Source organism: Oncorhynchus mykiss, chromosome 31 (genome assembly GCF_013265735.2).
Source record: "Oncorhynchus mykiss isolate Arlee chromosome 31, USDA_OmykA_1.1, whole genome shotgun sequence".
Taxonomy (NCBI): Eukaryota; Metazoa; Chordata; class Actinopteri; order Salmoniformes; family Salmonidae; genus Oncorhynchus; species Oncorhynchus mykiss.
The window spans coordinates 25775462-25800461 of NC_050571.1; the positions used below are offsets into that span (position 1 = coordinate 25775462).

Below are 25000 nucleotides of genomic sequence, written 5' to 3' on the forward strand. Positions count from 1 at the left end.
GAGTGGGGCCAGGAGAGAGGAGTAGAGTGGGGCCAGGAGAGAGGAGTAGAGTGGGGCCAGGAGAGAGGAGTAGAGTGGGGCCAGGAGAGCGGAGTAGAGTGGGGCCAGGAGAGAGGAGTAGAGTGGGGCCAGGAGAGAGGAGTAGAGTGGGGCCAGGAGAGAGGAGTAGAGTGGGGCCAGGAGAGCGGAGTAGAGTGGGGCCAGGAGAGAGGAGTAGAGTGGGGCCAGGAGAGAGGAGTAGAGTGGGGCCAGGAGAGAGGAGTAGAGTGGGGCCAGGAGAGAGGAGTAGAGTGGGGCCAGGAGAGAGGAGTAGAGTGGGGCCAGGAGAGCGGAGTAGAGTGGGGCCAGGAGAGAGGAGTAGAGTGGGGCCAGGAGAGAGGAGTAGAGTGGGGCCAGGAGAGAGGAGTAGAGTGGGGCCAGGAGAGAGGAGTAGAGTGGGGCCAGGAGAGAGGAGTAGAGTGGGGCCAGGAGAGAGGAGTAGAGTGGGGCCAGGAGAGAGGAGTAGAGTGGGGCCAGGAGAGAGGAGTAGAGTGGGGCCAGGAGAGCGGAGTAGAGTGGGGCCAGGAGAGAGGAGTAGAGTGGGGCCAGGAGAGAGGAGTAGAGTGGGGCCAGGAGAGAGGAGTAGAGTGGGGCCAGGAGAGCGGAGTAGAGTGGGGCCAGGAGAGCGGAGTAGAGTGGGGCCAGGAGAGCGGAGTAGAGTGGGGCCAGGAGAGAGGAGTAGAGTGGGGCCAGGAGAGAGGAGTAGAGTGGGGCCAGGAGAGAGGAGTAGAGTGGGGCCAGGAGAGCGGAGTAGAGTGGGGCCAGGAGAGCGGAGTAGAGTGGGGCCAGGAGAGCGGAGTAGAGTGGGGCCAGGAGAGCGGAGTAGAGTGGGGCCAGGAGAGAGGAGTAGAGTGGGGCCAGGAGAGAGGAGTAGAGTGGGGCCAGGAGAGAGGAGTAGAGTGGGGCCAGGAGAGAGGAGTAGAGTGGGGCCAGGAGAGAGGAGTAGAGTGGGGCCAGGAGAGAGGAGTAGAGTGGGGCCAGGAGAGCGGAGTAGAGTGGGGCCAGGAGAGCGGAGTAGAGTGGGGCCAGGAGAGCGGAGTAGAGTGGGGCCAGGAGAGCGGAGTAGAGTGGGGCCAGGAGAGCGGAGTAGAGTGGGGCCAGGAGAGAGGAGTAGAGTGGGGCCAGGAGAGAGGAGTAGAGTGGGGCCAGGAGAGAGGAGTAGAGTGGGGCCAGGAGAGCGGAGTAGAGTGGGGCCAGGAGAGCGGAGTAGAGTGGGGCCAGGAGAGCGGAGTAGAGTGGGGCCAGGAGAGCGGAGTAGAGTGGGGCCAGGAGAGAGGAGTAGAGTGGGGCGGGATCAGGGGAGGACCGGCAGAAGGGTGGGAGGTTTGAGATAAGGACAAGGGACAGGCTAGCAGGGGTCGGAAGTGAATGTTACTCCCTCTGATAGCAGAAGAGGGCTTCGGGGAGAGGAGAGACTGATTCATTTGTGGTTGTCCCAGACAGTCCAATAATAGAGGGTTCTCCTGGCTGTAGGGTTCTCCTGGCTGTAGGGTCTCTCTTATCTGTAGGGTCTCTCTTGTCTGTAGGGTCTCTCTTGTCTGTAGGGTCTCTCTTGTCTGTAGGGTCTCTCTTGTCTGTAGTGCTCTCTCTTGGCTATAGGGCTCTCTCTTGCTGTAGGGCTCTCTCTTTGCTGTAGGGCTCTCTCTTTGCTGTAGGGCTCTCTCTTTGCTGTAGGGCTCTCTCTTTGCTGTAGGGCTCTCTCTTTGCTGTAGGGCTCTCTCTTTTGCTGTAGGGCTCTCTCTTTTGCTGTAGGGCTCTCTCTTTGCTGTAGGGCTCTCTCTTTGCTGTAGGGCTCTCTCTTGGCTGTAGGGGTCTAGGTCATGTGGCTTTCTTGGCCGTAGGGCTCTCTTGGCCGTAGGGCTCTCTTGGCCGTAGGGCTCTCTTGGCCGTAGAGTTCTCTTGGCCGTAGAGTTCTCTCTTTGCCGTAGGGCTCTCTCTTGGCCGTAGGGCTCTCTCTTGGCTGCAGGGTTCTCTTGGCTATAGGGCTCTTTCTTGGCAGCAGGGTTCTCTTGGCTGCAAGGTTCTCTTGGCTGTGGTGTCCTCTTGGCTGTGGTGTCCTCTTGGCTGTGGTGTCCTCTTGGCTGTAGGGCTCTCTCTTGGCTGTAGGGCTCTCTCGGCAGTAGGGCTCTCTCGGCTTCTCTTGCCTGTGGTAGTAGAGGGTTCTCTTGGCTGTAAGATTCTCTTGGTTGTAGAGGGTTCTCCTGGCAGTTTGGTTCACCTGGCTTTAGGGCTCTCTTGGCTGTTGTAGTAGTAGAGGGTTCTCTTGGCTGAAGTAGTAGAAGGTTCTCCTGGCTGTAGAGGGTTCTCTTGGCTGTAGGCTTCTCTTGGCTGTAGTAGTGGAGGGTTCTCTTGGCTGTAGGGTTTATCTTTGCTGTATTAGTAGAGGTTTCTCTTGGCTGTAGGCTTTCTCTTGGCTGTATTAGTAGAGGTTTCTCTTGGCTGTATTAGTAGAGGTTTCTCTTGGCTGTAGGGTTTCTCTTGGCTGTAGGGTTTCTCTTGGCTGTAGGGTTTCTCTTTGCTGTATTAGTAGAGGTTTCTCTTGGCTGTAGGGTTTCTCTTGGCTGTAGGGTTTCTCTTTGCTGTATTAGTAGAGGTTTCTATTTGCTGTATTAGTAGAGGTTTCTCTTGGCTGTAGGCTTTCTCTTGGCTGTATTAGTAGAGGTTTCTCTTGGCTGTAGGGTTCTCTTGGCTGTAGGGTGCCTCTTTGCTGTATTAGTAGAGGTTTCTCTTGGCTGTAGGGTGCCTCTTTGCTGTATTAGTAGAGGTTTCTCTTGGCTGTATTAGTAGAGGTTTCTCTTGGCTGTAGGGTTTCTCTTGGCTGTAGGGTTTCTCTTGGCTGTAGGGTTTCTCTTTGCTGTATTAGTAGAGGTTTCTCTTGGCTGTAGGGTTTCTCTTGGCTGTAGGGTTTCTCTTTGCTGTATTAGTAGAGGTTTATCTTTGCTGTATTAGTAGAGGTTTCTCTTGGCTGTATTAGTAGAGGTTTCTCTTGGCTGTATTAGTAGAGGTTTCTCTTGGCTGTATTAGTAGAGGTTTCTCTTGGCTGTATTAGTAGAGGTTTCTCTTGGCTGTATTAGTAGAGGTTTCTCTTGGCTGTAGGGGTTTCAAATCAAATCAAATTTTATTTGTCACATACACATGGTTAGCAGATGTTAATGCGAGTGTAGCGAAATGCTTGTGCTTCTAGTTCCGACAATGCAGTAATAACCAACAAGTAATCTAACTAACAATTCCAAAACTACTGTCCTATACACAGTGTGAGGGGATAAAGAATATGTACATAAGGATATATGAATGAGTGATGGTACAGAGCAGCATAGTCAAGATACAGTAGATGGTATCGAGTACAGTATATACATATGAGATGAGTATGTAAACAAAGTGGCATAGTTAAAGTGGCTAGTGATACATGTATTACATAAGGATACAGTCGATGATATAGAGTACAGTATATACGTATGCATATGAGATGAATAATGTAGGGTATGTAAACATTATATTAAGTAGCATTGCTTAAAGTGGCTAGTGATATATTTTACATCAATTCCCATCAATTCCCATTATTAAAGTGGCTGGAGTTGAGTCAGTGTGTTGGCAGCAGCCACTCAATGTTAGTGGTGGCTGTTTAACAGTCTGATGGCCTTGAGATAGAAGCTGTTTTTCAGTCTTTCGGTCCCAGCTTTGATGCACCTGTACTGACCTCGCCTTCTGGATGATAGCGGGGTGAACAGGCAGTGGCTCAGGTGGTTGTTGTCCTTGATGATCTTTATGGCCTTCCTGTGACATTGGGTGGTGTAGGTGTCCTGGAGGGCAGGTAGTTTGCCCCCGGTGATGCGTTGTGCAGACCTCACTACCCTCTGGAGAGCCTTACTGTTGTGGGCGGAGCAGTTGCCGTACCAGGCGGTGATACAGCCCGCCAGGATGCTCTCGATTGTGCATCTGTAGAAGTTTGTGAGTGCTTTTGGTGACAAGCCGAATTTCTTCAGCCTCCTGAGGTTGAAGAGGCGCTGCTGCGCCTTCTTCACAATGCTGTCTGTGTGAGTGGACCAATTCAGTTTGTCTGTGATGTGTATGCCGAGGAACTTAAAACTTGCTACCCTCTCCACTACTGTTCCATCGATGTGGATAGGGGGGTGTTCCCTCTGCTGTTTCCTGAAGTCCACAATCATCTCCTTAGTTTTGTTGACGTTGAGTGTGAGGTTATTTTCCTGACACCACACTCCGAGGGCCCTCACCTCCTCCCTGTAGGCCGTCTCGTCGTTGTTGGTAATCAAGCCTACCACTGTTGTGTCGTCCGCAAACTTGATGATTGAGTTGGAGGCGTGCGTGGCCACGCAGTCGTGGGTGAACAGGGAGTACAGGAGAGGGCTCAGAACGCACCCTTGTGGGGCCCCAGTGTTGAGGATCAGCGGGGAGGAGATGTTGTTGCCTACCCTCACCACCTGGGGGCGGCCCGTCAGGAAGTCCAGTACCCAGTTGCACAGGGCGGGGTCGAGACCCAGGGTCTCGAGCTTGATGACGAGCTTGGAGGGTACTATGGTGTTTAATGCTGAGCTGTAGTCAATGAACAGCATTCTCACATAGGTATTCCTCTTGTCCAGATGGGTTAGGGCAGTGTGCAGTGTGGTTGAGATTGCATCGTCTGTGGACCTATTTGGGCGGTAAGCAAATTGGAGTGGGTCTAGGGTGTCAGGTAGGGTGGAGGTAATATGGTCCTTGACTAGTCTCTCAAAGCACTTCATGATGACGGAAGTGAGTGCTACGGGGCGGTAGTCGTTTAGCTCAGTTACCTTAGCTTTCTTGGGAACAGGAACAATGGTGGCCCTCTTGAAGCATGTGGGAACAGCAGACTGGTATAGGGATTGATTGAATATGTCCGTAAACGCACCGGCCAGCTGGTCTGCGCATGCTCTGAGGGTGCGGCTGGGGATGCCGTCTGGGCCTGCAGCCTTGCGAGGGTTAACACGTTTAAATGTCTTACTCACCTCGGCTGCAGTGAAGAAGAGACCGCATGTTTTCGTTGCAGGCCGTGTCAGTGGCACTGTATTGTCCTCAAAGCGGGTAAAAAAGTTATTTAGTCTGCCTGGGAGCAGGACATCCTGGTCCGTGACTGGGCTGGATTTCTTCCTGTAGTCCGTAATTGACTGTAGACCCTGCCACATGCCTCTTGTGTCTGAGCCGTTGAATTGAGATTCTACTTTGTCTCTGTACTGACGCTTAGCTTGTTTGATAGCCTTGCGGAGGGAATAGCTGCACTGTTTGTATTCGGTCATGTTACAAGACACCTTGCCCTGATTAAAAGCAGTGGTTCGCGCTTTCAGTTTCATGCGAATGCTGCCATCAATCCACGGTTTCTGGTTAGGGAATGTTTTAATCGTTGCTATGGGAACGACATCTTCAACGCACGTTCTAATGAACTCGCACACCGAATCAGCGTATTCGTCAATGTTGTTGTCTGACGCAATACGAAACATGTCCCAGTCCACGTGATGGAAGCAGTCTTGGAGTGTGGAGTCAGCTTGGTCGGACCAGCGTTGGACAGACCTCAGCGTGGGAGCCTCTTGTTTTAGTTTCTGTCTGTAGGCAGGGATCAACAAAATGGAGTCGTGGTCAGCTTTTCCGAAAGGGGGGCGGGGCAGGGCCTTATATGCGTTGCGGAAGTTAGAGTAACAATGATCCAAGGTCTTTCCACCCCTGGTTGTGCAATCGATATGCTGATAAAATTTAGGGAGTCTTGTTTTCAGATTAGGTTTCTCTTGACTGTACGGTTTCTCTTGGCTGTACGGTTTCTCTTGGCTGTAGGGCTTCTCTTGGCTGTAGGGTTTCTGTAGGGTTTCTCTTGGCTGTAGGGTTTCTCTTGGCTGTAGGGTTCTCTTGGCTGTAGGCTTCTCTTGGCTGTAGTAGTGGAGGGTTCTCTTGGCTGTAGGGTTTCTCTTTGCTGTATTAGTAGAGGTTTCTCTTGGCTGTAGGGTTTCTCTTTGCTGTATTAGTAGAGGTTTCTCTTGGCTGTAGGGTTTCTCTTGGCTGTAGGGTTTCTGTAGGGTTTCTCTTGGCTGTAGGGTTTCTCTTGGCTGTAGGGTTTCTGTAGGGTTTCTCTTGGCTGTAGGGTTTCTCTTGGCTGTATTAGTAGAGGTTTCTCTTGGCTGTAGGGTTTCTCTTGGCTGTAGGGTTTCTCTTTGCTGTATTAGTAGAGGTTTCTCTTGGCTGTAGGCTTTCTCTTGGCGGTAGGGTTTCTCTTGGCTGTAGTAGTGGAGGTTTCTCTTGGCTTTAGGCATTCTCTTGGCTGTAGGGTTTCTCTTGGCTGTATTAGTAGAGGTTTCTCTTGGCTGTAGGCTTTCTCTTGGCTGTAGGGTTTCTCTTGGCTGTAGTAGTGGAGGTTTCTCTTGGCTTTAGGCTTTCTCTTGGCTGTAGGCTTTCTCTTGGCTGTAGGGTTTCTCTTTGCTGTAGGGTTTCTCTTTGCTGTAGTAGTGGAGGTTTCTCTTGATTGTAGGGTTTCTGTAGGGTTTATCTTGGCTGTAGGGTTTCTCTTTGCTGTATTAGTAGAGGTTTCTCTTGATTGTAGGGCTTCTCTTGGCTGTAGGGTTTCTCTTTGCTGTATTAGTAGAGGTTTCTCTTGATTGTAGGGTTTCTCTTGGCCGTAGGGTTCCTCTTTGCTCTATTAGTAGAGATGTATCTTGGCTGTAGGGTTTCTATTTGCTGTATTAGTAGAGATGTCTCTTGGCTGTAGGGTTTCTCTTTGCTGTATTAGTAGAGGTTTCTCTTGGCTGTAGGGTTTCTCTTGGCTGTAGGGTTTCTCTTGACTGTAGGGCTTCTCTTGGCTGTAGGGGTTCTCTATGCTGTATTAGTAGAGGTTTCTCTTGGCTGTAGGGTTTCTCTTGGCTGTAGGGTTTCTCTTGGCTGTAGGGTTTCTCTTGGCTGTAGGGTTTCTCTTGGCTGTAGGGTTTCTGTAGGGTTTCTCTTGGCTGTAGGGTTTCTCTTGGCTGTATTAGTAGAGGTTTCTCTTGGCTGTATTAGTAGAGGTTTCTCTTGGCTGTATTAGTAGAGGTTTTTCTTGGCTGTAGGGTTTCTCTTGGCTCTAGGGTTTCTCTTTGCTGTATTAGTAGAGGTTTCTCTTGGTTGTAGGGTTTCTGTAGGGTTTCTCTTGGTTGTAGGGTTTCTCTTGGCCGTAGGGTTTCTCTTGGCTGTAGGGTTCTTCTTGGCTGTAGGGTTCTCTTGGCTGTATTAGTAGAGGTTTCTCTTGGCTGTAGGGTTTCTCTTGGCTGTAGGCTTTCTCTTGGCTGTAGGGTTTCTCTTGGCTGTAGTAGTGGAGGGTTCTCTTGGCTGTAGGGTTTCTCTTTGCTGTATTAGTAGAGGTTTCTCTTGGCTGTAGGCTTTCTCTTGGCTGTAGGGTTTCTCTTGGCTGTAGGGTTTCTCTTGGCTGTATTAGTAGAGGTTTCTCTTGGCTGTAGGCTTTCTTGAGGGTTTCTTCTCTTTGCTGTATTAGTAGGGTTTGTCTTGGCTGTAGGGTTTGTCTTGGCTGTAGTAGTGGAGGTTTCTCTTGGCTGTAGGGTTTCTCTTGGCTGTATTAGTAGAGGTTTCTCTTGGCTGTAGGCTTTCTCTTGGCTGTAGGGTTTCTCTTGGCTGTAGGGTTTCTCTTGGCTGTATTAGTAGAGGTTTCTCTTGGCTGTAGGCTTTCTTGAGGGTTTCTTCTCTTTGCTGTATTAGTAGAGGTTTCTCTTGGCTGTAGTAGTAGACGTTTCTCTCCGCTGTAGTAATAGACGTTTCTCTTGGCTGTAGTAATAGACGTTTCTCTTGGCTGTAGTAGTAGACGTTTCTCTTGGCTGTAGTAGTAGACGTTTCTCTTGGCTGTAGTAGTAGACGTTTCTCTTGGCTGTAGTAATAGACGTTTCTCTTGGCTGTAGTAGTAGACGTTTCTCTTGGCTGTAGTAGTAGACGTTTCTCTTGGCTGTAGTAGTAGACGTTTCTCTTGGCTGTAGTAGTAGACATTTCTCTTGGCTGTAGTAGTAGACGTTTCTCTTGCCTGTAGTAGTAGACGTTTCTCTTGGCTGTAGTAGTAGACATTTCTCTTGGATGTAGTAGTAGACGTTTCTCTTGGCTGTAGTAGTAGACGTTTCTCTTGGCTGTAGTAGTAGACGTTTCTCTCCGCTGTAGTAATAGACGTTTCTCTTGGCTGTAGTAGTAGACATTTCCCTTGGATGTAGTAGTAGAGGGTTCTCTTGGCTGTAGTAGTAGACGTTTCTCTCCGCTGTAGTAATAGACGTTTCTCTTGGCTGTAGTAGTAGACGTTTCTCTTGGATGTAGTAGTAGACGTTTCTCTCCGCTGTAGTAGTAGACGTTTCTCTTGGCTGTAGTAGTAGACGTTTCTCTTGGCTGTAGTAGTAGACGTTTCTCTTGGCTGTAGTAGTAGACGTTTCTCTTGGCTGTAGTAGTAGACATTTCTCTTGGCTGTAGTAGTAGACATTTCTCTTGGCTGTAGTAGTAGACGTTTCTCTTGGCTGTAGTAGTAGACGTTTCTCTTGGCTGTAGTAGTAGAGGGTTCTCTTGGCTGTAGTAGTAGACATTTCTCTTGGCTGTAGTAGTAGACGTTTCTCTTGGCTGTAGTAGTAGACGTTTCTCTTGGCTGTAGTAGTAGACGTTTCTCTTGGCTGTAGTAGTAGACGTTTCTCTTGGCTGTAGTAGTAGATGGTTCTCTTGGCTGTAGTAGTAGACGTTTCTCTCCGCTGTAGTAATAGACGTTTCTCTTGGCTGTAGCAGTAGAGGGTTCTCTTGGCTGTAGTAGTAGACGTTTCTCTTGGCTGTAGTAGTAGACGTTTCTCTTGGCTGTAGGGTTCTCTTGGCTGTAGTAGTGGAGGGTTCTCTTGGGTGTAGGGTTCTCTTGGGTGTAGTAGTAGAGGGTTCTCTTGGCTGTAGGGTTTTCTTGGCTGTAATAGTAGAGGGTTCTCTTGGCTGTAGGGTTCTCTTGGCTGTAGCTGTAGAAGGTTCTCTTGGCTGTAGCGGTAGAGGGTTCTCTTGGCTGTAGCGGTAGAGGGTTCTCTTGGCTGTAGCGGTAGAGGGTTCTCTTGGCTGTAGCGGTAGAGTGTTTTCTTGGGTGTAGGGTTCTCTTGGCTGTAGTAGTATAGGGTTCTCTTGGCTGTTAGTAGAGGGTTCTCTTGCCTGTAGTAGCCCCACATCCAGACTGTCCTGGCCAAACAGATTTTCATGCACAATGGAGTCTCTAGAGGATCCCAGGGAGAGGAATTGGATTATGATGAATGGCCGGAGATTTTCCAGTGTGCTCTCTGTGGGTGTTTGAAAGTGTGTGTGTTTGTTAAACAGCCATCACTAGCACAGAGAGGCTGCCTACCGACAGACTTGACATCATTGACTACTTTAATAAATGGAAGACTAGTCATTTTAATAATGCCACTTTAAGAATGTTTACATATATGTATGTAGTGTATACTGTATACTACACTATCTATTCTATACTATCTATTGCATCTTAGCCGCTCTGTCAATGCTCATCCATATATTTTATACTTATATATTCCTATCCCATTCCTTTACTAGATTGTGCGTATTAGGTTTTGTTGTGGAATTGTTAGATATTACCTGTTAGATACTGCTACACTATTAGATCTAGAAGCACAAGCATTTTGCTACACTCACAATAACATCTGCTAACCATGTGTATGTGATCAATAACATCTGCTAACCATGTGTATGTGATCAATAACATTTGATTTGATTTGAATTGGAGGTGTGTTTGTGTTTTGTGAGTGTGTGTGTGTGTGTGGGGGGGGGGGCACAATGTACGTGAGGATGGCTGGGGGATGGTTCGATGCAATGCTAGGACCCTTTTCCTGAAGTTGGAGAATTTAGAATTTTTCAAACAACTGAAACAGCTTTTTCCTGCAATCTAGTTCCATTATCATTATGCTTAATTCTATGTAAAAAGATATATTTTTCTGCATATCTAAGCATGTCTCTTGTGCTGTCTGTATCCTGACTGGTGGTTATTTTTTTAAGAAACTAAATATGCTAAAATCTGGGTAAAAGATTGACAGGAATGTGTGTCTAATTCAGTACATTTACTAATTGCTTGCTTTTCTAAAGTCTACCAACCTTGCCAGCAGGAATGTCTGCTAAGATAGTTAGAACAAGCTAGCTACTCTAACTTGATTAGAAATTGCTTCTTGGTAGCTAATTATGAGGTTGGGACATTGGGAACCTATCTGGGCTAGCTAAAGACAACTTTATAAATATCACGTTCGTTATATGAATCGGACCAAGGTGCAGCGTGGTATGTGTACATTCTTCATTATATTAAAAATGAACACTGAACAAACTAACCAAAATAACTAAATGACACGTACAAAGCTATACAAATGAGTGCTGACAGGCAACTACACATAGACAAGAACCCACAAACACCAAATGGAAATGGCTACTTAAATGATCCCCAATCAGAGACAACGATAAACAGCTGCCTCTGATTGGGAACCATATCAGGCCACCATAAACATACAAATCACCTAGACCTACAAAACCCAATACATACAAAAACCCTAGACAATACAAAACCCCTAGACAAAACAAAAACTAGCGTAACCACCCTAGTCGCACCCTGACCTAACCAAATTATAAAGAAAACAGATATCTCAGGTCAGGGCGTGACAATAAAATTGCTAGGTGGCTAGTACTATTACAGAGAAACAACAAACAAACGTGTCTGTGTGTTTCTACTTCTCAAACTATTTTCTATATTTTCCTCAGGCTCCACTGTGCTACGCTATGATTTTATTTTCACACAATGCTTGTTGGCTCTCATACCTGAGGCCTTCACTTGATGTAGTAATGAAATGTAACAATGAGTATGGTTAAATGCACTCAATAATATGATGACTGTGGATTGTCAGATTAATATAATAGTTTAAAACGTTTACATGCTTTGCAAGAAGAATCATTTTCCTAATAATCCTGTTTCCAGGGACACATCTGACATCGGGCTTCCTGATGGGATTTAAATCACCAATCAGAATAAACACTCTACCACAGCGACCATGTTATTTTGGGGAAACCTATTTGATTCTGAGTTCAGACGTGAAGTTTGTATGCGAAAACAATTTCTGAAATGCCGACTTTCAGTTTTTCAGAACTTACTTCACTCGCGCTGAAGGGGGAAGATTGTACTACTGGTGTTGCCACATGTGCAGATCAAATACACAGCTGGAACTCTGATTCAGCCTGTTTACATGTCCTAACAATTATAAAATATTGTTTAGGAAACCAGGTGTTTTAATTGGTGTGTGCTTACTTCAATTTTGACCTCACGCCGATTTAAGATAGGCAGAATAAAGTGTTTACATGACTATTGCTGTACTCGGCCTACTGCCATAATCAATTTAATATTGAATTATTAGTGTGCATGTAAACATACTCAGTGCTGTTACTCACCTGTTGGTCCTCTCTCTCTCTCAAATTCAAATTCAAGCTGCTTTATTGGTATGAAAAACATTGTCAATATTGCTAAAGCAACAATGTATACAATATACATTGCAATAAAATTATAAACAATACCTAATAATAATATAAAATGGCAGTAAATAATACAAAATTAAATACAAAAATAATAACAATAAAATGATAACAGTCAATAGTAGATTGTCATCATTACCACTACTACTACCACCACAATCACTAAACTGTTATCATTACCATTACCACCCATACCACTACTACTACCACCACCATCACTACACTTCTATCATTACCATTACCACCCATACCACTACTACTACCACCACCATCACTACACTTCTATCATTACCATTACCACCCATACCACTACTACTACCACCACCATCACTACACTTCTATCATTACCATTACCACTACTACCACTACCACCACCATCACTAAACTGCTATCATTACCATTACCACCCATACCACTACTACTACCACCACCATCACTAAACTGTTATCATTACCATTACCACCCATACCACTACTACTACCACCACCATCACTACACTTCTATCATTACCATTACCACCCATACCACTACTACTACCACCACCATCACTAAACTGTTATCATTACAATTACCACCCATACCACTACTACTACCACCACAATCACTAAACTGTTATCATTACCATTACCACCCATACCACTACTACTACCACCACTAAACTGTTATCATTACCATTACCACCCATACCACTACTACTACCACCACCATCACTACACTTCTATCATTACCATTACCACCCATACCACTACTACTACCACCACTACACTTCTATCATTACCATTACCACCCATACCACTACTACTACCACCACTACACTTCTATCATTACCATTACCACCCATACCACTACTACTACCACCACCATCACTACACTTCTATCATTACCATTACCACCCATATCACTACTACTACCACCACCATCACTACACTTCTATCATTACCATTACCACCCATACCACTACTACTACCACCACCATCACTACACTTCTATCATTACCATTACCACCCATACCACTACTACTACTACCACCATCACTAAACTGCTATCATTACCATTACCACCCATACCACTACTACTACCACCACAATCACTAAACTGCTATCATTACCATTACCACCCATACCACTACTACTACCACCACTACACTTCTATCATTACCATTACCACCCATACTACTACCACCACCATCACTACACTTCTACCATTACCACTACTACCACTACCACCACCATCACTAAACTGCTATCATTACCATTACCACTACTACTACTACCACCACCATCACTAAACTGCTATCATTACCATTACCACTACTACTACTACTACCACCACCATCACTAAACTGCTATCATTACCATTACCACCCATACCACTACTACTACCACCACTACACTGTTATCATTACCATTACCACCCATACCACTACTACTACCACCACCACCACTACACTGTTATCATTACCATTACCACCCATACCACTACTATTTGGAATGATAAACAACAATAATAATAGTAATAACAATAATAGTAATAATAAGTAAGTTACTGTTTACTATGCAGATGTTATTATTCAGTGTCCCTCAGGCTATGGCAGGAAAATACATATTTAAATACATTGCTCCTTCTCCCATGAGTATTTGTAGTTTTTCTTCTGGGTTTAATAAGTTAAAATTTTGAATAAATGTAGTAATTTCTGTGAATAATGATGATGATGATAATAATTATGATGCTCTCTCTTTCGCTCGCTTTCCCGCTCTCTTTTTTCCTGTCTGCAGGACAGACAGGGATCTCCAGCCAATGATGTAGATGAGGATGATGAAGGTACATAGGGAAGGCTGTGTGGGGAGGAAGAGCAGCGCCTGACTCTCCTCTCTTCCACTTCCTCATCCACTCTGAGCCGAACCCTCTAATTGGGCGGACGGAGCACAATGTCATCGACCACGCACACCTCAGCCCCGCATCCCAAGAAGACGCGCGGGAAGGAGAGGACTGAGGTCATGGGTGACTTTGCGCAGACAGCCAGTGAGGAGTTTCGGAACAAGCTGATGGACCTCCAGATAGAAATGCAGCAGGAGAAGGGCAAGGTATGCCCCTCCCCTCTGATGATGATAAGGATGCAATTGATGATGTTGATAATGATATCATTATCTGTTGGTCTTTTGTGATCTACTGTTAATGATACTATTAAGAATCATTATCTCTCTTTTTCCTATTCCCTTACAAACGTCACTCTTTCTCTCCTCCTCTTCCTCCCGTTTGTCTCGCTCCTCCCCTATCCTCTATCCCACCCTCCTCTCGCTCCCTCTCCTCTGTCCCACCCTCCTCTCCCTCCCTCTCCTCTATCCCACCCTCCTCTCCCCCTCTCCTCTATCCCACCCTCCTCTCCCTCCCTCTCCTCTGTCCCACCCTCCTCTCCCTCTCTCCTCTATCCCACCCTCCTCTCACTCCCTCTCCTCTGTCCCACCCTCCTCTCCCTCCCCTCCCTCTCCTCTGTCCCACCCTCCTCTCCCTCTCTCCTCTATCCCACCCTCCTCTCCCTCCTCTCCCCCTCTCCTCTATCCCACCCTCCTCTCCCTCCCCTCTCCTCTGTTCCACCCTCCATTCCCTCCCTCTCCTCTGTCCCTCCCTCCCCTCTCCTCTATCCCACCCTCCTCTCCCTCCCTCTCCTCTATCCCACCCTCCTCTCCCTCCTCTCCCCCCTCTCCTCTATCCCACGCTCCTCTCCCTCCCCTCTATTCTATCCCTCCCTCCCCTCTCCTCCCCTGGGTAGGTCTCTAAGCTGAGAGAGCGTCTCCAGGAGCAGAGGCAAGCCAGGGAACTAGAACAACACAAACACACGGTTGTCCTCACCGACCTCCGCGCCAAACTGCACGAGGAGAAGCTCCGCGAGCTGGCCGCCGCCCGCGAGGCGTTGGCACGTCAACACGAGTTGGAGCTGGCGCGTACCATTAAGATCCGCGACGGGGAAGTGCACCGGCTGCAGGGGCTGGTCCACGCACTGAGGGACGGGGCTGCGGACAAGCTGAAGAGTGCCCTGCTAGGGGAGGCCCGGGAGGAGGCCAGGAGGTCCTTCGATGGGGAGAGACTCAGACTACAGCAGGAGGTAGGCTGGCCTGGGGCCTCAATTTGAATCCAACCTGCATTGGATTTTTTTTTCTCCCCATGGCCAATCAGAATCCTAGCCTGGTGCGGGTCATGCTACTGTTAATTCCTTCTACTACCAGCTAGACTCCCCTCACAGGCCTTGTTTTCAGAATAAGAAGCTTCAAGCCTGTGTTTAGTCTGGACTTGAAAGTTGTTGTTCAGAGCATCTTCTTTGTTTCTAAAAGTCATGTGACATTACTATGTCCCCAATCATCTTAATTGCTTCAGGGGGCGTATACTTGAAGTGTATACTAGATGGAAAGTGTAACGCTACACATGCTAGCTGTGTGTGTGCTCCCCCCAGGTCCTGAAGCAGGAGACAGCACGGAAGCAGGTTGAGGAGGCTCTGTCTAACACGCTGCAGGCAGACAAGGCCAAAGCAGCCGACCTCCGAACAGCCTACCAGCAGCACCAGGATGAGATCAATCGCATCAAGAGAGACTGCGAGAGAGACATCCGCCGGGTGGTGAGTCGACCGTAACGTGATCACACACCACGTGCCTGTCTGCAAACCGTAACCCCGGCCACAAATCATAACTCCTGATCGATCCTAACCCACATCACACAAAGTCCATGTGTGAGACTGGAGTGTCTGGTCTGGTGAGTGACCTGAAAGTGAACCGAACTTCAATCCAAATTAGGACCATAAACCATATAAATCATTAACCACAGCTAACTGAAATGGGAACCACTCTCTAACAATAGATCTCGTTCTCTCATTCCGTTCCGCGTATGCACTTCTACTGAAGTTCATCTTTAACTTATTGTAGTAATCTGACGGAGAGCTTGAATTGCACTATGTTGATCTCCAGTTGTATTTAACAGAGACCCAGATAACAGAGAGACTGATTAACTACAGCACAGAAGAACAGTGGAAAAACAGGGCCATTAAAGAGATCTCTGCAGCTGTAAAAGTTTACAGCCACGGCTATAATATTTCACAAGGAAACCGAAAGGGGGATGGGAAGAGGTAAAGGAAGATAGAGGGATGAGAGAAGGGAGTGAGATGAGGACAGGCTGAGAGAAGAACGGGGGGAGTGTGAACTAAGGTTCATGAATGAATTTCTCTCAACAATGTTGGTGTCGTATAATTTGTTGGAGCCTTAGTCTGTAGTTGGAGAATAATGAGCTGGTTTGGAAGGAGGAGAGCAATGGGTTGGAGAATAATGAGCTGGTTTGGAAGGACGAGAGCAATGGGTTGGAGAATAATGAGCTGGTTTGGAAGGAGGAGAGTAATGGGTTGGAGAATAATGAGCTGGTTTGGAAGGAGGAGAGTAATGGTTTGGAGAATGAGAGGGAGAACAGCTGGAGATGAGGCTAAAGAGTTCCAGAGTGAAGATGTTACCTTTTCTCTCTGTCTCACTCTCACTGTCACACTGTCTCTCCTTCTTCTCTCCACCCTCCCATCTCTCCTCACTATATTTGTCTCTCTCTCCTTCTCTTCATCCTCCCATCTCTCCTCACTATATTTGTCTCTCTCTCATTCTCTTCTTCATCCCATCTCTCCTCACTATATTTGTCTCTTCTCTCCACCCTCCCATCTCTCCTCACTATATTTGTCTCTCTCTCTCTTCTCTCCATCCTCCATCTCTCCTCACTATATTTGTCTCTCTCTCTCCTTCTCTTCATCCTCCCATCTCTCCTCACTATATTTGTCTCTCTCTCATTCTCTTCTTCATCCCATCTCTCCTCACTATATTTGTCTCTCTCTCTCTCCTTCTCTTCATCCTCCCATCTCTCCTCACTATATTTGTCTCTCTCTCCTTCTCTTCATCCTCCCATCTCTCCTCACTATATTTGTCTCTCTCTCTCTCCTTCTCTTCATCCTCCCATCTCTCCTCACTATATTTGTCTCTCTCTCCTTCTCTTCATCCTCCCATCTCTCCTCACTATATTTCTCTCTCTCTCTCCTTCTCTTCATCCTCCCATCTCTCCTCAATATATTTGTCTCTCTCTCTCTCCTTCTCTTCATCCTCCCATCTCTCCTCACTATATTTGTCTCTCTCTCCTTCTCTTCATCCTCCCATCTCTCCTCACTATATTTGTCTCTCTTCTTCTCTCCATCCTCCCATCTCTCCTCACTATATTTGTCTGTCTCTCTCCTTCTCTTCATCCTCCCATCTCTCCTCAATATATTTGTCTCTCTCTCGCTCCTTTTCTCCACCCTCCCATCTCTCCTCACTATATTTGTCTCTCTCTTCTCTCCATCCTCCCATCTCTCCTCACTATATTTGTCTCTCTCTCGCTCCTTTTCTCCACCCTCCCATCTCTCCTCACTATATTTGTCTCTCTCTCTCTTCTCTCCATCCTCCCATCTCTCCTCACTATATTTGTCTCTCTCCTATCTGTCCTCTCACTAGATGGATGAGCTGAAGGGGAAGGACCGTGTGGTGTCAGCGTTGGAGAGGGAGCTGGGGGTGCAGGCTGGTTATGCCCAGAAGCTCCAGCTGCAGAAGGAGGCTCTGGATGAGCAGCTGGGTCATGTCAGGGAGGCAGAGAGGCATCACAGCAGCCCCAAGAGAGAGGTGGCCCTGGGGGACACCTCTGACTACCTCAACAACCAGGTGAGGGCAGCCCCATGAAAATACACACACACGCATGCAATTACTCACAAACACAAGCACGCTTACACACACACACACACACACACACACAGATCAGTCACTCAATATAGTCTTCGTTCACAGTCTGTTCCTAAGGCTAGAATTGAGATGGGGAAAAATATTTTTCCCATAATGCCCCTTCATCTTGATTACATGCTTCAGAAGATTTTAAAGTGAGGGGAGTTAGTGTCTTTGCCTGACTCTGATTGACAACACTGTTTGTGACATCTGAAGTTGTTTCTTATCTTCAATTGTATCTTTAACTTGCGACACTTTGTCTTTTGTGTATTCTGTATTTTTCTGTATTGTTTTATGGACACGCTACTATTTCCCTGTTTTGCCTTCTTTGCCAGGTCTCCCTCGCAAAATAGTTTTTTTAACCTCAATGGGTTTTACCTGGTTAAATAAATAAATTTACCTGTTAAATAAAACATTATTTTTAAAGGTACACTTGTACACACACACATTTGACCGGCATGGCATTTTCCAAAACACCTGGTGGTCAACTTATTCACACACTGTCTTTATGCATGATTATCTCCTCCATTTCTCTTTCTCTCTCTCTCTCTCTCTCTCTCTCTCTCTCTCTCTCTCTCTCTCTCTCTCTCTCTCTCTCTCTCTCTCTCTCTCTCTCTCTCTCTCTCTCTCTCTCTCTCTCTATATCTATATATATATCCTCCATTTCTCTCTCTCTCTCTCCCCCACGTTCTCTCTCTCGCTCTCTCTCTCTATATATATATATATCTCTCCTCCTCCCTCGCTCTCTCTACCCCCTCTTGTTCTCTCTCCCCCCTCGCTCTCTCTACCCCCCCATCGCTCTCTACCACCCCTCGCTCTCTCTACCCCCCCTCGCTCTCTCTCTCTCTCACTCTCTCAGGATGTGGAAGATATTCGGGATGCGAGGAGGTCCCAGCTGAAGATAGCTGAGCTCCACTCTGTTACCAGGAAGCTGGAGGACAGAAACACCCTGCTGGCAGATGAGAGGAATGAACTGGTGAGTAACACACACCTGCAGAAAATAACTTGGTGGATAACAGAACATTGTAGGGACATTATGGGAACATTTAAGGGATGTTGTGGAAATATGCAGGTATGTGAAAATAACTTTTTCTCTTTCTCCTTCCATCTCTCTCTCTCTCTCTCTCCTTCCATCTCTCTCTCCTTCCATCTCTCTCTCCTTCCATCTCTCCTTCCATCTCTCCTTCCATCTCTCCTTCCATCTCTCCTTCCATCTCTCTCTCCTTCCATCTCTCTCTCCTTCCATCTCTCTCTCCTTCCATCTCTCTCTCCTTCCATCTCTCTCTCCTTCCATCTCTCTCGCTCTCTCCTTCCATCTCTCTCTCCTTCCATCTCTCTCTCCTTCCATCTCTCTCTCCTTCCATCTCTCTCTCTCTCTCCTTCCATCTCTCTCTCCTTCCATCTCTCTCGCTCTCTCCTTCCATCTCTCTCTCCTTCCATCTCTCTCTCCTTCCATCTCTCTCGCTCTCTCCTTCCATCTCTCTCGCTCTCTCCTTCCATCTCTCTCTCCTTCCATCTCTCTCTCCTTCCATCTCTCTCTCTCTCTCCTTCCATCTCTCTCTCCTTCCATCTCTCTCGCTCTCTCCTTCCATCTCTCTCTCCTTCCATCTCTCTCTCCTTCCATCTCTCTCTCCTTCAATCTCTCTCTCTCTCTCCTTCCATCTCTCTCTCCTTCCATCTCTCTCGCTCTCTCCTTCCATCTCTCTCGCTCTCTCCTTCCATCTCTCTCGCTCTCTCCTTCCATCTCTCTCCTTCCATCTCTCTCTCCTTCCATCTCTCTCTCCTTCCATCTCTCTCTCCTTCCATCTCTCTCGCTATCTCCTTCCATCTCTCTCGCTCTCTCCTTCCATCTCTCTCGCTCTCTCCTTCCATCTCTCTCGCTCTCTCCTTCCATCTCTCTCGCTATCTCCTTCCATCTCTCTCTCCTTCCATCTCTCTCTCCTTCCATCTCTCTCTCCTTCCATCTCTCTCGCTATCTCCTTCCATCTCTCTCGCTCTCTCCTTCCATCTCTCTCGCTCTCTCCTTCCATCTCTCTCTCCTTCCATCTCTCTCTCCTTCCATCTCTCTCGCTCTCTCCTTCCATCTCTCTCTCTCTCCTTCCATCTCTCTCTCCTTCCATCTCTCTCGCTCTCTCCTTCCATCTCTCTCTCCTTCCATCTCTCTCTCTCTCTCCTTCCATCTCTCTCGCTCTCTCCTTCCATCTCTCTCGCTCTCTCCTTCCATCTCTCTCGCTCTCTCCTTCCATCTCTCTCTCCTTCCATCTCTCTCTCCTTCCATCTCTCTCGCTCTCTCCTTCCATCTCTCTCTCCTTCCATCTCTCTCGCTCTCTCCTTCCATCTCTCTCGCTCTCTCCTTCCATCTCTCTCGCTCTCTCCTTCCATCTCTCTCGCTCTCTCCTTCCATCTCTCTCTCCTTCCATCTCTCTCTCCTACCATCTCTCTCGCTATCTCCTTCCATCTCTCTCGCTCTCTCCTTCCATCTCTCTCGCTCTCTCCTTCCATCTCTCTCGCTCTCTCCTTCCATCTCTCTCGCTATCTCCTTCCATCGCTATCTCCTTCCATCTCTCTCTCCTTCCATCTCTCTCTCCTTCCATCTCTCTCTCCTTCCATCTCTCTCGCTATCTCCTTCCATCTCTCTCGCTCTCTCCTTCCATCTCTCTCGCTATCTCCTTCCATCTCTCTCTCCTTCCATCTCTCTCTCCTTCCATCTCTCTCGCTCTCTCCTTCCATCTCTCTCGCTCTCTCCTTCCATCTCTCTCGCTATCTCCTTCCATCGCTATCTCCTTCCATCTCTCTCTCCTTCCATCTCTCTCTCCTTCCATCTCTCTCTCCTTCCATCTCTCTCTCCTTCCATCTCTCTCGCTCTCTCCTTCCATCTCTCTCGCTCTCTCCTTCCATCTCTCTCTCCTTCCATCTCTCTCGCTCTCTCCTTCATCTCTCTCGCTCTCTCCTTCCATCTCTCTCTCCTTCCATCTCTCTCGCTCTCTCCTTCCATCGCTCTCTCCTTCCATCTCTCTCGCTCTCTCCTTCCATCTCTCTCTCTCCTTCCATCTCTCTCTCCTTCCATCTCTCTCGCTCTCTCCTTCCATCTCTCTCTCCTTCCATCTCTCTCTCTCTCTCCTTCCATCTCTCTCGCTCTCTCCTTCCATCTCTCTCGCTCTCTCCTTCCATCTCTCTCGCTCTCTCCTTCCATCTCTCTCTCCTTCCATCTCTCTCGCTCTCTCCTTCCATCTCTCTCGCTCTCTCCTTCCATCTCTCTCTCCTTCCATCTCTCTCGCTCTCTCCTTCCATCTCTCTCGCGCTCTCCTTCCATCTCTCTCGCTCTCTCCTTCCATCTCTCTCGCTCTCTCCTTCCATCTCTCTCTCCTTCCATCTCTCTCTCCTTCCATCTCTCTCGCTCTCTCCTTCCATCTCTCTCTCCTTCCATCTCTCTCTCTCTCTCCTTCCATCTCTCTCGCTCTCTCCTTCCATCTCTCTCTCCTTCCATCTCTCTCGCTCTCTCCTTCCATCTCTCTCTCCTTCCATCTCTCTCTCCTTCCATCTCTCTCGCTCTCTCCTTCCATCTCTCTCTCCTTCCATCTCTCTCTCTCTCTCCTTCCATCTCTCTCGCTCTCTCCTTCCATCTCTCTCGCTCTCTCCTTCCATCTCTCTCGCGCTCTCCTTCCATCTCTCTCGCTCTCTCCTTCCATCTCTCTCGCTCTCTCCTTCCATCTCTCTCTCCTTCCATCTCTCTCTCTCTCTCCTTCCATCTCTCTCGCTCTCTCCTTCCATCTCTCTCGCTCTCTCCTTCCATCTCTCTCGCTCTCTCCTTCCATCTCTCTCTCCTTCCATCTCTCTCTCCTTCCATCTCTCTCGCTCTCTCCTTCCATCTCTCTCTCCTTCCATCTCTCTCTCTCTCTCCTTCCATGTCTCTCGCTCTCTCCTTCCATCTCTCTCGCTCTCTCCTTCCATCTCTCTCGCTCTCTCCTTCCATCTCTCTCGCTCTCTCCTTCCATCTCTCTCGCTCTCTCCTTCCATCTCTCTCGCTCTCTCCTTCCATCTCTCTCGCTCTCTCCTTCCATCTCTCTCGCTCTCTCCTTCCATCTCTCTTGCTCTCTCCTTCCATCTCTCTCGCTCTCTCCTTCCATCTCTCTCGCTCTCTCCTTCCATCTCTCTCTCCTTCCATCTCTCTCGCTCTCTCCTTCCATCTCTCTTGCTCTCTCCTTCCATCTCTCTCTCCTTCCATCTCTCTCTCCTTCCATCTCTATCGCTCTCTCCTTCCATCTCTCTCGCTCTCTCCTTCCATCTCTCTCGCTCTCTCCTTCCATCTCTCTCGCTCTCTCCTTCCATCTCTCTCGCTCTCTCCTTCCATCTCTCTCTCCTTCCATCTCTCTCGCTCTCTCCTTCCATCTCTCTCTCCTTCCATCTCTCTCTCTCTCTCCTTCCATCTCTCTCGCTCTCTCCTTCCATCTCTCTCTCCTTCCATCTCTCTCGCTCTCTCCTTCCATCTCTCTCTCCTTCCATCTCTCTCTCCTTCCATCTCTCTCGCTCTCTCCTTCCATCTCTCTCTCCTTCCATCTCTCTCTCTCTCTCCTTCCATCTCTCTCGCTCTCTCCTTCCATCTCTCTCGCGCTCTCTCCTTCCATCTCTCTCTCCTTCCATCTCTCTCTCTCTCTCCTTCCATCTCTCTCGCTCTCTCCTTCCATCTCTCTCGCTCTCTCCTTCCATCTCTCTCGCTCTCTCCTTCCATCTCTCTCTCCTTCCATCTCTCTCTCCTTCCATCTCTCTCGCTCTCTCCTTCCATCTCTCTCTCCTTCCATCTCTCTCTCGCTCTCCTTCCATCTCTCTCGCTCTCTCCTTCCATCTCTCTCGCTCTCTCCTTCCATCTCTCTCGCTCTCTCCTTCCATCTCTCTCGCTCTCTCCTTCCATCTCTCTCGCTCTCTCCTTCCATCTCTCTCGCTCTCTCCTTCCATCTCTCTCGCGCTCTCCTTCCATCTCTCTCTCCTTCCATCTCTCTCGCTCTCTCCTTCCATCTCTCTCGCTCTCTCCTTCCATCTCTCTCGCTCTCTCCTTCCATCTCTCTCGCTCTCTCCTTCCATCTCTCTCGCTCTCTCCTTCCATCTCTCTCGCTCTCTCCTTCCATCTCTCTTGCTCTCTCCTTCCATCTCTCTCTCCTTCCATCTCTCTTGCTCTCTCCTTCCATCTCTCTCTCCTTCCATCTCTATCGCTCTCTCCTTCCATCTCTCTCGCTCTCTCCTTCCATCTCTCTCGCTCTCTCCTTCCATCTCTCTCGCTCTCTCCTTCCATCTCTCTCGCTCTCTCCTTCCATCTCTCTCGCTCTCTCCTTCCATCTCTCTCGCTCTCTCCTTCCATCTCTCTCGCTCTCTCCTTCCATCTCTCTCGCTCTCTCCTTCCATCTCTCTCGCTCTCTCCTTCCATCTCTCTTGCTCTCTCCTTCCATCTCTCTCTCCTTCCATCTCTCTCGCTCTCTCCTTCCATCTCTCTCGCTCTCTCCTTCCATCTCTCTCGCTCTCTCCTTCCATCTCTCTCTCCTTCCATCTCTCTCGCTATCTCCTTCCATCTCTCTCGCTCTCTCCTTCCATCTCTCTCGCTCTCTCCTTCCATCTCTCTCGCTCTCTCCTTCCATCTCTCTCGCTCTCTCCTTCCATCTCTCTCGCTCTCTCCTTCCATCTCTCTCGCTCTCTCCTTCCATCTCTCTCGCTCTCTCCTTCCATCTCTCTCGCTCTCTCCTTCCATCTCTCTTGCTCTCTCCTTCCATCTCTCTTGCTCTCTCCTTCCATCTCTCTCGCTCTCTCCTTCCATCTCTCTCGCTCTCTCCTTCCATCTCTCTCGCTCTCTCCTTCCATCTCTCTCGCTCTCTCCTTCCATCTCTCTTGCTCTCTCCTTCCATCTCTCTCGCTCTCTCCTTCCATCTCTCTCGCTCTCTCCTTCCATCTCTCTTGCTCTCTCCTTCTATCTCTCTCTCCTTCCATCTCTCTCGCTCTCTCCTTCCATCTCTCTCGCGCTCTCCTTCCATCTCTCTCGCGCTCTCCTTCCATCTCTCTCGCTCTCTCCTTCCATCTCTCTCGCGCTCTCCTTCCATCTCTCTCGCTCTCTCCTTCCATCTCTCTCGCTCTCTCCTTCCATCTCTCTCGCTCTCTCCTTCCATCTCTCTCGCTCTCTCCTTCCATCTCTCTCGCTCTCTCCTTCCATCTCTCTCGCTCTCTCCTTCCATCTCTCTCGCTCTCTCCTTCCATCTCTCTCGCTCTCTCCTTCCATCTCTCTCGCTCTCTCCTTCCATCTCTCTCGCTCTCTCCTTCCATCTCTCTCGCTCTCTCCTTCCATCTCTCTCGCTCTCTCCTTCCATCTCTCTTGCTCTCTCCTTCCATCTCTCTTGCTCTCTCCTTCCATCTCTCTTGCTCTCTCCTTCTATCTCTCTCTCCTTCCATCTCTCTCGCGCTCTCCTTCCATCTCTCTCGCGCTCTCCTTCCATCTCTCTCGCTCTCTCCTTCCATCTCTCTCGCTCTCTCCTTCCATCTCTCTCGCTCTCTCCTTCCATCTCTCTCGCTCTCTCCTTCCATCTCTCTCTCTCTCCTTCCATCTCTCTCGCTCTCTCCTTCCATCTCTCTCGCTCTCTCCTTCCATCTCTCTCGCTCTCTCCTTCCATCTCTCTCGCTCTCTCCTTCCATCTCTCTCGCTCTCTCCTTCCATCTCTCTCGCTCTCTCCTTCCATCTCTCTCGCGCTCTCCTTCCATCTCTCTCGCGCTCTCCTTCCATCTCTCTCGCGCTCTCCTTCCATCTCTCCCTTCATCTGTCAGTTAAAGCGGGTGCGTGAGTCAGAGAGTCAGATGAAGCCACTCTTAGATAAATATATGAGGATGTCGAAGAAGAACAATGATCTCCTTCAGACTCTGCAGCGCATGGAGGAGAAACTCAAGAACCTCAGCAGAGAGAATGCAGAGATGGTGAGGGAACCAGACATAACCTTTTTGGTCTACTTTGCTTTTCTCCTTTCCTTATCTCATCTCCTTCATGACTAAGGGAGGATGTTGATAAGTGTAACAAAAGTATGGGCTATGCTTTGATGTTTATGACTGGATTAAGAGGAACCACATTGTAGGGAACATGTGAAATGGAGGTCATCTAAGGAAAGGGCAAGAGCCCTACAAGAGATGTTAAGCAGTATCTCTGTCGATCGGTATCTGCGCCATTCAGTATCTCTGTCGATCGGTATCTGCGCCGATCGGTATCTGCGCCGATCGGTATCTCCTTCAATCTGTGCCATTCAGTATCTGTGTCATTCAGTATCTGCGCCGATCGGTATCTGCGCCGATCGGTATCTGCGCCGATCGGTATCTCCTTCAATCTGTGCCATTCAGTATCTGTGCCATTCAGTATCTGTGCCATTCAGTATCTGTGCCATTCAGTATCTGTGTCAATCAGTATTTACATTTCTCCTTGATTACAAAGCCTCACTGCACAATTGAAAGTTATGAGTCACGGTTAAGGAAATTCTCTCTCTCTCTCATAATTCAATTCAAGGGTCTTTATTGGCATGGTGAAATGAATAAACCAAAGTGAAATAAACATTAAAGTAAACATTACACTCACAAGTTGTAAAATAGACATTTCAAATGTCATATGTCTATATACAGTGTTGTAATAATGTGCAAATAGATAAAGTAGAAAAGGGAAAATTAAT

The 25000-nt window shown here is 48.1% G+C and overlaps 1 protein-coding gene across 1 annotated transcript in view; it reads left to right on the forward strand.

Moving 5' to 3' along the window:
- The window catches only part of LOC110504413 (janus kinase and microtubule-interacting protein 1), a 63122-nt gene that overhangs the window by 18573 nt on the left and 19549 nt on the right, over positions 1 to 25000 (forward strand). The window contains exons 2-7 of the mRNA XM_036969804.1: positions 13329 to 13637; positions 14324 to 14656; positions 15002 to 15163; positions 17058 to 17261; positions 18178 to 18294; positions 24117 to 24263. Coding sequence (XP_036825699.1) covers positions 13482 to 13637; positions 14324 to 14656; positions 15002 to 15163; positions 17058 to 17261; positions 18178 to 18294; positions 24117 to 24263 — 1119 coding nt within the window. The 5' untranslated portion in view covers positions 13329 to 13481. The remainder of the gene's footprint in view (positions 1 to 13328; positions 13638 to 14323; positions 14657 to 15001; positions 15164 to 17057; positions 17262 to 18177; positions 18295 to 24116; positions 24264 to 25000) is intronic.